Below are 13,402 nucleotides of genomic sequence, written 5' to 3'. Positions count from 1 at the left end.
AGACTTACCTTTAGCTTTGCCTTTTTTTAAATTTATTTTTATTATTGAAAGTATTACAGATGTCCCTTTTTTTTCCCCTCCACTGACCCCTTTTACCCAGCCCCTGTCCCCACCCTCCAGGCCTCCACCACACTATTGTCTGTATCCATGGGTTATGCATATATGCATATAAATTCTTTGGTTAATCTCTCCCCATTCACCTACCCACCAGCACTTTCCCTCTGAGATCATCAGTTTGTTCATGCTTCTATGTCTCTGGATCTATTTTTTCATCAGTTTATTTTGTTCATTAGATTCCATATATGAGTGAGATCATGTGATACTTGTCTTTCTCTGACTGGCTTATTTTGCTTAGCATAATACTCTCCAGGTCCCTCCATGCTATCTCAAAGGGTAAGAGATCCTTCTTTTTATTGCTGCATAGTATTCCAAGGTATAAATGTAACATAGCTTTTTTATCCATTCATCTACTGATACGCACTTGGGCTATTTCCAGATCTTAGCTATTGTAAATTGTGCTGCTATGAACATAGGGGTGCATATATTATTTCTTATTGGTGTTTCAGGTTTCTTAGGACATATTTCTTGAAGTGGGGTCACTGGGTCAAATGGTAGTTCCATATTTAATTGTTTTAGGAAACTCCATACTGTTTTCCATAATGACTGCACCAGTCTGCATTCCCACCAGCAGTGTACTAGGGTTCCCTTTTCTCCACATCCTCACCAACACTTGCCATTTGTTGATGGTAGCCTTTCTGACAGGTATGTGGTAATAGCTCATTGTCTTTTTAATTTTCATCTCTCTGATGATTAGTGACAGAGCATGTCTCTTGGTGAACTGTATGTCCACTTCAGAGAAGTATCTATTTAGGTCCTTTGCCCATCTTTTAATTGGAATGTTTGTCTTCATTTTGTTATGCTGTATGAGTTCCTTATATATTTTGGATATTAAGCCCTTACCTTTGAGAAACTCATGTCTGGCAGGAGACACACATCAAACAAACACAGTTAAGAAATAATTCTGCAAGTAACTAATTGCAATTTTCAGAAGTGCTACAAAGGAAAGTACAGAATACCAAGAGAGTAGATAACAGGGGGACATAACCAGGTCTGGGAAGTGCAGACAGAGTATCCTTGAATAAGTGGTATTTATGCTGAAGGATGAGCCATTGGAGGGGACAGGAAGCAGCACCACCTGAAAGCCAGCATTCAAGAGAGGAAAACCACACATGCAAATAAGCCTTGAGGCAGGAAGGAACTTGGCACAATAGAAGAACTAAAAAAAAAAAAGTGAGTTGGAACATAACAGAAGATAGTGAAATAAATGCTGGAGAGACAGGCAAGGGTCAGAGGATACATGTTTTTAGAGATCACATTTAAAATATATGGAGTTTTATTCAAAGTGCAATGGAAGCCTTCAAGGTTTTAACCTGGAAGCAAAGAATCAGAATTATGCTTTGGAAGATCACTGGAGGTGTGAAACAATGCTCAGAGCCTACAGAGTCACAGATATATTTTCAATTCTATGAGATTTTGAATAACTTAAGATATTACCAGGACAATCAAATATCCCTCCTGCAAGTTTTTAAAATATTCAAAACTGACTTTTTCCCAAATACAAAGTCTAGGGCACTCTGGGTCAAACTGTATTCCTTGAGAATTTCTTTTCTTTAGGTGGGGTCTACATATTAATCAAGTTTGGGAAATGCTGCTCTAGGAGTTAAATGAAAAATGACTTGGCTGGACTGGCCTGGCTCAGTGGTTGAGCATCCACTTATGATCCAGGAGATCACGAGTCAGGGCACATGTCTGGGTTGTGAGCTCGATCCGCAGTGTGGGGTGTGCAGGAGGCAGATGATCAATGATTCTCTCTCATCATTGATCTCCCTCTTCCTTCCTCTCTGAAATCAATAAATTTATTTTTTTTAAAAAAAAAAAGAAAAATGACTTGGAGGAGGGTACAAGCGGCTAAGACAAAAATTTGGAAGTTATTATGGAGGTGCAGAAATTATGGTAATTTAGACCAGAGTAATGTCAGTAAATGCAGAGAGAAGCTGACTGGCCCCAGAAGGTAGAATGTTTGACACTGAGGACTGATTAGACCAGTGATTGAGGGAGTCGGGTATCAGGCTTGACAATCAGACTACAGGTAGATATGACTTGATGGTTATCGAGACGATAAAAGTTGAGAATTACTAGTATGTACTGCCTATGAGTATGAGGTACTATTCAAAGCACCCTTGTGGTAACTCATAGAATTCTCACAAAACCTTAACAGAGAAGAGCTATTATTACCTACACAGAGGTCAAGGGACTTACATAAGTCTTTTTTTTCTGGGTCTTTAGCCAGGACCGTGGTCAGTGAACCTGCCTTCTCAGGATATAACAGGATATAATCCAGGAAGAAAAATAATAGTTTTCTGATTCTGTGCTTTAGCCTGTATGAATGCAAGTCTGTTTACAGTGGTGTGCCTTCTCAATACAGCCCTCCTCAGCAGCTCCATTGGGGTTTCGCAACCTCTTACCTGGAACCTGATGTTCCCACACAGGAACTTTTGTCCATGGATCAGTTACTGTTTCTGTGGGGTGATGTGAGCAGATGACTTCCTACTCCACCATCTTGCTGACCCAGAGCAAACATTTTAAAGCTAAACTGATAGTATTCACTATTAGTTCTTAGAAGACTGATAAACAACAGTTCTCATATGTAGCACATAGCATCTTACCTGGCATGGCAAAAATCCACATTTGATGTGCATCTCTGTGGTTATCCTCCTGACCTGGAAATTCTCAGGGCATCTATCTTAGGAGAAAATCATAGGTCAAAAACCAATCCCCTATCCTGTCTGTCCAATTTGAAACTTAGAACTTAGAACTTCTGCTTCCATTTTTATGTGTTGTAAGGCCTAGCCCCATCAAAAATAAGGTCTCTTAAAAAAAAAAAAACCATAACAAAAGCAGAATGGAAAAGAGGGAAATATTACTGAAAATAGTCACTCACCTAATTTATTCCCATTGGGCTGAAGGCAAGTAAGAAATGTGAACCTTGAAGGTTTGGGATAGAAAACAAAGACAAATTATTACCTCATTCTCCCTGACCATACCTTTCAAGTCTTCTTCCTGGTTTGTGATATTACTTGGAAAAATACACTTCACCACACCTATCTGAATTGCTCAATATTTGCTTGAGTAAAAGAGGCTGCGGGCAAGCCAAAGGAGGAGCTTTCATTCTTTTCTGTCTGTCATTCAATAAATAGGCAGCAAAGTCCTCACCATTCCAATATACTGCTGGAAAGATGAGACAATCACAGCAGCTGCCCCTAGTGGGGCTCTTATTGTTTTCTCTTATTTCAAGCCAACTATGCACCATCTGTGGTGAGTATCCTTTGATCTAAAATTACTCTACTGTGATAGCCTCCTGACAGCTACTGACAGGAAACTTTGTAGAGAGTTATCTGAAAAAAGATCCTATCTCAGTTTTATATGTGGTTGGACTCTATGAGTAATGTAAAGGGTGGCCAGAGATGGTAAGGAAAGTTCCACAACTATTGTTATGAGGGATCAGAGATTCAATGTTAACTTGCCTAACTATTCTTTCTATGTTCAGATCCTCTCTACCACAGTGATGTTACCAAGTTGCTGGCTATTTCTGTTCATTTTCAATGGTGGAAAACTCATGACCCCCCAAAATTTTCAAGATCATGAAAAGTTATCTTTCGATTTTGAGATACAATCTATTTTTCTAAAGTTCAGCCCATGGGCTTTGGGTTAACCTTTTGTGACTACACAGAAACACGTAATATTAATAATCTCTTTTAAATAATGAAAACTGTTCTCTTGTCATTATTGAATTTAGCTATTTCATGCTACACATTCCCCTACCTTCAACTTTTTCCTACAGGACATGGGTACAACCCCCATCATCTTTCCTTTGGATATAGACACCAGTGACTATGTGGTTCTATTAAAAAAATTAGTAAGGAGAAATAAAAACTGGGTTTAGGTCTAGTCTGACCCCTTAGTAGCTGAATGATCCAATATTTCTGATTTTTTTAGCTTCATTCATAAATGGAGGTTAATCAGGGAAGGGTGTTGAAGCAGGTGATTTATTAAAGTCTGGTGTAGCTCTCAGATGCATGATTTCTGCATGTAAGTCTTTACCCTGAAATTAAACTTCAAATCAGTCCAAAGATGACTATATGGTGCAAACTGTGGCTACATCTTCATGGTACTTTCTAGCCTACTAGTACAAGAAGAGATCAACACCACAACAGAAAGACATGTATTCACACAAGCTAAAACAAAGACTAGGCCAACTCTAATTTTATTTTCTGGCCTGTCATTTTCTTTATTGTATCCTAAGAATAGGGGGTCTCTATGGAGGCTTTGAAATTCAATACATTGTACAAAATAATTTACTTTAGTGGTCAAAGAAGCTGGTTGGAATTGTTGGTCAAGGAAGCTGGTTGGAGTTATTGACCAGGAACTAAAAAGTCTGTTTCGAAGCCAGAAAATCTGCTAAATTAGATGCTTCCACAGAATGTCAGAGATGACTCACAATTATCCAATTGTATCTGTGGCAAACCATGACCCTTTCTATGATCACTGAATTCAGATCTTCTTGATCTCTATTTAAAATGAAGAAAGGTGAGCAGGGAAAATCACATAGCCTGGATTCTCTAAGTATAGGGATAGAAGCTCCAGCTAAGCTAAAAGTAACAATTTGTACAATATTTTACAATTTATTGATTTATTGTCCAATATCTATGAAGTAGTTGTTAAAACAAAGAAACTGAAGGTCAGGAAAGTTACATATCTTACCCACAGTCATAAATTAAGGAGCATATAATCCAGCCACAGTCTGTCTGGATCCAGGGCTCATATTCTTCTCACTATCACACTAACCCATGATAATCTGGAAATGGGTAGGATTTTCTTGGGATTATTATCAAAGCATATTTAGAAATGGTAACTAACTTTTCTTGTTCTCCTCTAGTTCTTAGGGATTCTGAATTCTCTTTTTCCTTCCACAGTATAATGTGACTCCCTCCATCCTTTTGCTTGGGATTTGGACAGGTTGTTGGCTAAATCTGGAGGGTTTCCCATTCTGAGCTTTAATATTTTCTATGTGTTTCTTATTTCCTCCCTTCCCTGCCACAGAGGTAAGCAAAGAAAACCACTCCCGTTTAAACCCTCTACTAAACACAATGATCCATTCAAAATATGCCAGAGGAATCCAAGCTGCCAATGTCCTGTTGTCCCTCAGACTTGTTGGAATCCAGGACCAAAACTTAGAACAACAAGTGTTCCAAGAAGTCAGCGACAGTGTGGAAAAGAAGAGTGAGTACTATTAGTATATTCTCTGGAAGGTTTAGGATAACAGTTCCCTATCTATAAAGATTATCTCCAGTGAGTCCTAAAAATTGTGTGTCTAAAGTATCCCTGCTACATCTACCCAGCAGCATAAAACTTGAGGTGACAGAAAGGTACCTCAAAATATCAATCCCCCTGCCACTTACTCAAGAGCCACTTACTTCTTTGGCTCTTGAAAACCATTTTTTTAAGAGATCACAGGAAAAACAAAATAAATTATGGAGTCTTAACCATTAATACTGTTCTACAAACTAGCTGAGTTCACACCCAGATGGGGTGTGGACCACAACTAAGAAAGCTGACATTAGAGAGGCAACCATAGAACAAGAGACATGTGTCCTTGGTTTCAGTCCAAGCTCCACCTTGTACCTGTCGTATCCATACAGAGCCTCAGCTTTCTATTTAACATAAGGGGGAAATGAAGCTACCCCTACCTATCTCTTATTGCAAAAATTATGAAAATCCCAAGCGTTTTTATACTCTATAAGGCAAAATATAAAAGTTAATTATTACTATCCTGGCAAGATGACACCCACAAAGACAGAAGATCCCAAGATTTCATTATTTATCTATTTTTCTTCTTTTTTATTTTTATAAGGATTGTAAGATTCCAAAAAGATTCCATGATTTCATCTAGCTTACATTTTTACAGTACAGCTATCAAAAGTTATGCTTTGGAGATAAAGATGAGAACAGTAAAATATTAGTTTAGAGTGGAACATAAGAAAGAAGTGACAGGAAACTTAAGTAACAAGGAAGACGGGAGGCCAAAAATATCAGAAGTGTATACCTTGTTAAAATTGAATAATTTTCTTTTCAGGGTCAGATTTAACCTCGGGAGAGCTTGCCTTAGTTATACTGGCTTTGAGAGCATGTCAGAACTCTGATGAAAGTGTTACATATTTTCATCTGGTCAGCCAACTAGAAGAGAAATTCCAAGAAGAAATTAAAAATATGGGTGAGAATCAAGTGTTTAGAGACCCTGGACAACCTTGTCTTCTTCTCTACTGATTCAGAACTGTATGAAGTATCCTTCCACTCTTTCTTCTCCTCTTCATTCCATTCATCTCACTCTATCTTTGTAGATCACCTTCCCTTCTTCCCTTTCTACATGTATCTTGAATTGTCTTCAAATATGTTCAACTGAATACTGACCCTACATCAAGCATATGCACACACACACACACACACACACACATACACACACACACAATACAGTTCTCTATTCTATGCAAGCTTGACTTTTAGACAAATAATGAATCACACCAGAAATAACTGAGCAATACAAGACACTGTATCATGATTACTGAAGCATACAATACTAATATGGGAGGTAAAGATGGCCAATAGTACTTCATCACTGGAAACAATAGGTTGACCATGATGGCTTCCAGTAAGGTGCATTGCTTTTATTTTAACTCCTATCCAATATCCTATTATTCAATAAATCCCTCCAATCCCATCCTTCTTTGAGATGGCCTCAACTTCTTATAGCTTCAGCTCATTACTACAACATGCAAGAGGCTTGGTGGTGGGAAATCTGTGTCCTAGCTTTGTAACCACCTGAATATCAGGATAATATTTTAATACTTTTAATGCTGGGTCTCCTCAGTGATAAAATGTAAGGATTTTAATTTGGTGGCACTTAGAGCCTTTAAATTTCTCAAGTTTGCTGATTCTATGTGTGATTTTCCTTTTTTATTACTCATCTTTCATTCAGTGTAAAGAAATGGGAATCAAATAAATAGGAATAGACTTCAAATGTATTATCCCAGTACTACTTCCATGTGTGAGGTATTTCTTTTCTCTTTGCCAGGAGTACATGATGGCAATCCGCTGACTAACTACTACCAGCTCAGCCTGGACGTGCTGACCTTGTGTCTGTTCAATGGGAGCTACTCAATCACCGAAGTTAAAAAATACTTCACTCCTGAAAATAAGAACTTTTATTTTGGTGGTCAGTTCTCAGTAGGTGAGTCATTAAACTCAATTCCCTTGATAGAGGGGACACAGTTATTAATAGGTCTTGCCCTTAGAGTTTTTCTACAAGTAAGTACTTAGATTATTTTTCTATTTCATCTACCCTAGTCTCCTCGGAAGGGAGTTTTCTTTTTTCAGAAGAATGGAAACTGGGAGGCAGTTAAGTCTTTTTCTAGATGTGTAGTATAGTAGAAAAACATGGATCCTATCCCAGCTCTTGAGTTATAGAACCAATGGACATTAACACAACTTTAATTTTCCCATCTTTAAAATTAGGATAGAATATGAGAATCTTCACATTTTAGAAATCATAAGTGTTAGAGAACGGGAATATAGTGGAATCCATTTATCTTAACCCCTGCCTCTTTTTCCAGTTTATTGCAATCACTTGGATGTGTGAGTTTACTTGAACAACACACAACCTCTGCAAGTAACAAGGCCCAATATTTTGCTCAATAAAATGTGTATTCACAATGGGGAATTACCAGAAATTTTTCACTGGGTCAGCTTACCCATCCAAAAAAAGTCGCCTCTAGACAGCCAGTATTGGTGCTCAGCCCCTACAGATTCAGATACACAAAAGCTAATCTTCCTCAAAGCAGCTCAAAGAAAAGCATTCCGTATCTCTGGATAGTAAGGAAAACATGAGATTTCTTATACTCCTTTTCCTTTGAAAAAGGGAGGCCACCACCTAGGGGGGAACTAAGAATAAAGCCAGGAAAAAAGAAAACAAACCTTATTTTCCCTCCTTTCAATCTCATCCTCCACCTAAAGGAGGTTTATTGAAAAACGATTCTCTTAAGTGTTATTTACTAATCAGTCTAATGGAAACCTTGAAATATTACAAAGATATATTTTGTTTGGTTTGTCATCCTCTGTTTTCTCAATTCCTTTGAAAATACGCTGAAAGATGAAAAAATGAAAATGAAAAACAAGATGTAAAAGTGGAAGACTGTTCATGAGTATGCACCTACAAATTCATGTGTTTCTATGACCAAGATGTGAGTTATTGGGTACAAGGTACATGGCTACTCAACATAAGGAATCTTAAAATATTGGAGTGACGCCCTGACTGGTTTGGCTCAGTGAATGGTGCATCGGCCTGTGGGCTGAAGGGTCCCAGGTTCGATTCTGGTCAAGGGCATGTACCTTGGTTGCAGGCATATCCCCAGTGGGGGGTGTGCAGGAGGCAGCTGATTGATGTTTCTAACTCTCTATCCCTCTCCCTTCCTCTCTGTAAAAAACAATAAAATATATTTTTTTAAAAAAAATATTGAAGTGATTAGTGTTGAAAGGATGATTGCTATCTCTTGAAATCCTTCTCTCTCACCACCAACTAGCATGAACAACCATCCCAGTTTACCCAGATTGTACCTTTTTTAGCGCTGAAAGTCCCACATACCAGGAAACCCATCAGTCCAAGGCAAACTGGCATGGTTGGTGACTCTATCACCAATATTTGGTTTCCTGACAGATACTGGTGCAATGGCTGTCCTGGCCCTGACCTGTGTGAAGAGGAACATCCAAAACAATGGAGAGGATTTACAGGATATCAATCATTATATAGAGTCACTGATAAAAAAGATTCTGTCTGAGAAAAAAAGAAATGGTCTCATTGGGAATACATATAGTACAGGAGAAGCTATGCAGGTAAGTCAAAGGCTAACACAGGAAATAGGGAAGGGAGTCACGGAGGAAAGCAATAACTTCATTCTTTCTTTTTGGCCTTCTAAGACCTTATTATCCATCTGTTTCCTATATTACCTTTGATTCTACTCATATGATTCTCCTCCCTGCCTGAAATGTATTCTCCTTACCTTCAATCTTTACCTTTCCATATTCAATGCTTCTATGAAGCTTTTCTTGGTTACAATTTCTTTAAGAAATTCTAGAATCTACTACAACTTCAACCTATCTTGTTCTATAATATGCAATTTCACACTTTACCATATACCATTGTTTTGAGTTTTTGTCTTAACTCCCAAGTTTGATATTGTTGTAGAAGTGGCAGTGACAGGAACAGCAGCTGGTATTTATTGACATTAACTCATTGATGCACACAACAACCCAATGAGGAAAGAATCATTACTTTCATTTCCTAGAATAAGAGCATGAGATATGGAGTACCAGTAACTTGCCTGATATTACAAAGCTAGAAAGTGATGCAGATGGGGGTGAAACCTAAACAGTTGGTTTCAAAACTCACTCTCAGCACCTACACTCTCCTGTATATGTCCTTGAAGTCTGAGACTTTATTCCTGCACTGATCTACTCCAAGAAGACATCAAAGAAGACTTACAGAAAAAAAATTCACTGAGTCTTTAGAAGTTTGCCATGCTGACTCAGGGTGAGAGAACCTTCAAAGCGATAGAGGATAGCAAGACAAAGACCAAAAGCATCAAGAACATTACACATTTTAGGAAGATCCAGGTGTTTAGCATGGTCAGCATAGGGTCCTTAGGAAAAATTACAATGTGAGGCTGGTTGTAGGCAGGGGTCCAATCATAAGGTTATATTGTTGTTACTATCCATGTTGTCTGCCTTGCTAAGTTTAAATTTAAAATAAAACAGTGGCTTCCCATTCAAGCTGCACATGTTGAATCAGGAGCTTTTAGAAAATACTCATCTTTCAGCCCCACACCAGCCAGTTAATACAGAAATTTATGGTGGATCATGGGCCTTGGTCTTGTTTAAAAGCTCTACAGGTGATATTAATTCACAGCGGGATCAAGAGTTTCCTGCCTGCAAGACAGCTCTTAAGAGGAGATATAATATGATCGGTTTCGTTTCCTTTATTATCCCATAAATGCTTGTTGACTGCTTGTTAACTTTAAGAATCTTAAAGAAAAGGCAGAAAAGGTGGACTGCTCTTCCCTCACAACCTACAGAGCAAAATCTTCAAGTCCAAGCCATTTACTTCTTGTCTTTCTCATTCTAATTCCCTCCTAACTTTTCCTACCCCATAATTCTGCTCCTTCAATCCAGTTTACATCTACTGCCCAGATAGTTTCTGTTCAAAAAACTATTAGGCTTCCCATTGTTGAGCAAATAATGTTGGACACCTCATCCTAAAATTCAAGGGTCTACCAATCTTGCCCCAACCTCCTTGTCTAGACTGTTCTTCCACAATGTCCCTGAGTGTTTTCCACATACCAGTCCTCCCAAACCAGGGGAAATCCTCCAGGGATTTTGTTAAAATGCACACACTCTCATCACCATCAGGCCATGCCCTATCCTGCATATCAGATATTTACATTATGATTCATAACAGTAGCAACATTACAGTTATGAAGTAGCAACAAAAATAATTTTATGGTTGGGGGTCACCACAACATGAGGAACTGTATTAAAGGGTTGCGGCATTAGGAAGGTTGAGAACCACTGCCTAGCCACTGCTACTCTAGCACCTTCAGTCATGCTGTTCTCTCTGGGTACAGGGTTCCCCTCCTCATGTCACCTACTAAAATGCTATCATATCATAAGGACTACCTCAAGTACCACCTTCTCCACCAAGCCTTTCCTCAACCCCACTAAATGTTTAGAGCTCTCCCTCTTTTGAGAGACTGCCACTAAATGCTTCTCTTAGAGCATTCATCTCAGGGGCTCCTTAACAATAGTTTGTTAACAATATGTGTTGAGTGCCTCTTATATTACAGGTATTGTTCCAGTGTTTGGGACACAAGAGTGAATATGGTAGAGAAAGTCTATTCTCATTGGTGCTATTACAGTTTGGATTATTAAGCAATTCACCACCTCCCCACCCACAATAGTTGATAAGCTTCTTGAAGGCAGGAAATGTGTCTAAAGCACCTCCTATGTAGTCAATGTCAAATGAATATTTACTGTATTCGATGTAAGCTTTCCCCTATTTAAAGTCATTCTCTCTCTCTCTCTCTCTCTCTCTCTCTCTCTCTCTCTCTCCCTCTCATTAGGCTCTCTTTGTCTCATCAAACTATTATAACAAAAATGAATGGAATTGTCAACAAACTCTGGGCACGGTGCTCAAGGAAATTTCTCAGGGAGCATTCCATATGCCAATTGCTGCAGCCCAGATCTTACCTGCCCTGATGGGAAAAACCTACTTGGATGTTAACAATGTCTCTTCTTGTGCCAGTGGTCCAGGTAAAGAACTAAAGAGTAAACTGTTTTTGCCTTTCAGCATAATACCCAAAGCACATGAGATTTAGATGTCCTTAGGGACCAAAAGTGACCAAATAAATCTCTAACGCATCATAGTTTCCACACAGAACTCAGTCCTTAATATGTCATCAGAGATTATACCCATCTGAGGATTTGTTCTTAACAAGGTGATAGGTGTCATTCTTGGTTGAAACACTGATAAACAAGGTAGACTTGATTAAAAGGTGTCTATCTCCAAAAGTATTTTTCTGATTGCTGGAGATGTTCTGAGTATCATTCCCATCCTAAACAAAGTATGGCATCTCTGACTTTCCATTGTGCACAGTAAGTGATCCCTCAGGGAAATAAGACATCTGTGTGGAAGGAATATGGCAATATTGAAAGAAATTGCAGTGTACATCATTGATTTTGCAAAAAGATAGAGAAACTTATTCTTCTATCACATTCATTCCTGGTTCAGACACTGACAGGTCTAGGGAACTTGGACAAAATGTCTAACCTCTAAGTTTCAATTTTCTAATGTAAGAAATGCAAATGATAATAGTATCTAATGTAGGTTTTTGTAAGGATTGAATGAAACAGTTCACATAAAATGACTAGTACAGTTCCTGGTGCACGATTTTTTAATAAATGTTAAGAAATAAAAAGGCAAAAAGATGAAGCATTATTGTATGCTGTACCAAAAGGAAAAACTCAGGAGCCTCCATAAGAAATAGGAGATGGGGCAACTGAAATGTTTAAACAGCTGGGAATCAAGCTGAGCATGAGCATTCACAAGCTGGTGAGCATCTGATTTTCATTTCTGCTTTCATCACATGAGAACTCTGCCCCTTGATTGACGCCACTTGCTCCTGTAGCAAATCCCCTCTGCATAAAGGAAAGGAGTTTGTGGATAGAAGTTGGATAGATGTGCAAACTCTAACATTATTTTTATTGTCCTGAATAATAACTCTTTTCTGCTTTCCTGTCTCTGTCAGGTCACCTTAACATCTCTATTCATGAGCCAATACCTGTGGAACCTACCATTTCATCCACATGGATCTCAGTCAACTACACTGTGCAAATCAATGAAACATTTTTCACCAAAGTCACCGTGCCAAAGGGTTCTGTCTTCCTGAATGTGATGGAGGAAGCTCAGAAAATCAATCAGACTGCATTTCGGTATGTTGTACATAACCTCAGGTTAAGGGATTTAGTGTGATTTTGTAAGAGTAAAAAAATACATCTGCACATAAATACAATGAACAGTTAAAACACATCTTAATCAGTACCTTTACTGACCTTCTATATCTCATGGCAGATGAAAGAGGTGAGACCTTTCATCTTCTAATACATATTAGGCATTAAATTAATGTTCACCTAGTGGATGTATAAGTCCCAGGAACCTCACTTCTGTCAGTAAAACTTCTTCAATAAATATAACTTCTTAAGGGAGGCATTTTGTGTCCAGAACAGTGGTTCTTAACTATTTTTAGTCACTGACCCCTTTGAATAGGATGCTCATTGCAGAAAAATGAACATACACATAAAACATCATTAAATCAGAGGTTTCACAAATGCCTGGAAGCCTCTCTATGCCTTACCCCTTTCATCAGATTTCATGGACCCCCTAGATAAAGGTTCCCTGGCCTAGAGAAGTCAAATATTAAAATTAAGATATTGAATTTGTCTCTGAAAACTGTGGTTTACTTGGTTTCTTAAACCTAATTGACAATTGTTTATTATGTTTAATAACATGATGTAAGATGTTACAAAGAATATATATAATGATAAAGGCTCCTTGCAAGTGCTCCCAGAAATATGACTAAAAAATGTGAAACATATATTGACCATGTCATTTTTTTTTAATCCTCACCCAAGGATATGTTTCTATTTATTAAAGAGAGAGAGAGGAAGGGAGAGGGAGAGG

At 38.2% G+C, this 13,402-nt stretch overlaps 2 protein-coding genes across 4 annotated transcripts in view; one reads left to right on the top strand and one right to left on the bottom strand.

The window, feature by feature from the left end:
• MS4A2 (membrane-spanning 4-domains, subfamily A, member 2) overlaps positions 1–4,983 on the bottom strand; it is a 33,478-nt gene extending 28,495 nt beyond the window's left edge. Inside the window, exons 1-3 of one of the 3 annotated variants that reach the window (XM_005860447.2) lie at positions 4,826–4,983; positions 3,002–3,045; positions 2,727–2,799 (exon numbers count right to left, since the gene is read on the bottom strand). The gene's annotated coding sequence lies outside the window, so the exon portion shown is untranslated. Of the gene's footprint in view, positions 1–2,726; positions 2,800–3,001; positions 3,188–4,825 lie in introns of those variants that run through there. The other 2 variants (XM_005860448.2, XM_014534946.1) reach the window with 2 other exon arrangements.
• TCN1 (transcobalamin I (vitamin B12 binding protein, R binder family)) overlaps positions 3,274–13,402 on the top strand; it is a 12,068-nt gene continuing 1,939 nt past the window's right edge. The window contains exons 1-7 of the mRNA XM_005860450.2: positions 3,274–3,375; positions 5,161–5,340; positions 6,194–6,331; positions 7,190–7,345; positions 8,828–9,003; positions 11,286–11,475; positions 12,471–12,654. Coding sequence (XP_005860512.1) covers positions 3,297–3,375; positions 5,161–5,340; positions 6,194–6,331; positions 7,190–7,345; positions 8,828–9,003; positions 11,286–11,475; positions 12,471–12,654 — 1,103 coding nt within the window. The 5' untranslated portion in view covers positions 3,274–3,296. The remainder of the gene's footprint in view (positions 3,376–5,160; positions 5,341–6,193; positions 6,332–7,189; positions 7,346–8,827; positions 9,004–11,285; positions 11,476–12,470; positions 12,655–13,402) is intronic.

The sequence above is a fragment of the Myotis brandtii genome, unplaced genomic scaffold (assembly GCF_000412655.1).
Source record: "Myotis brandtii unplaced genomic scaffold, ASM41265v1 scaffold1341, whole genome shotgun sequence".
Classification (NCBI taxonomy): Eukaryota; Metazoa; Chordata; class Mammalia; order Chiroptera; family Vespertilionidae; genus Myotis; species Myotis brandtii.
This window is presented reverse-complemented; position numbering and strand designations above follow the sequence as displayed.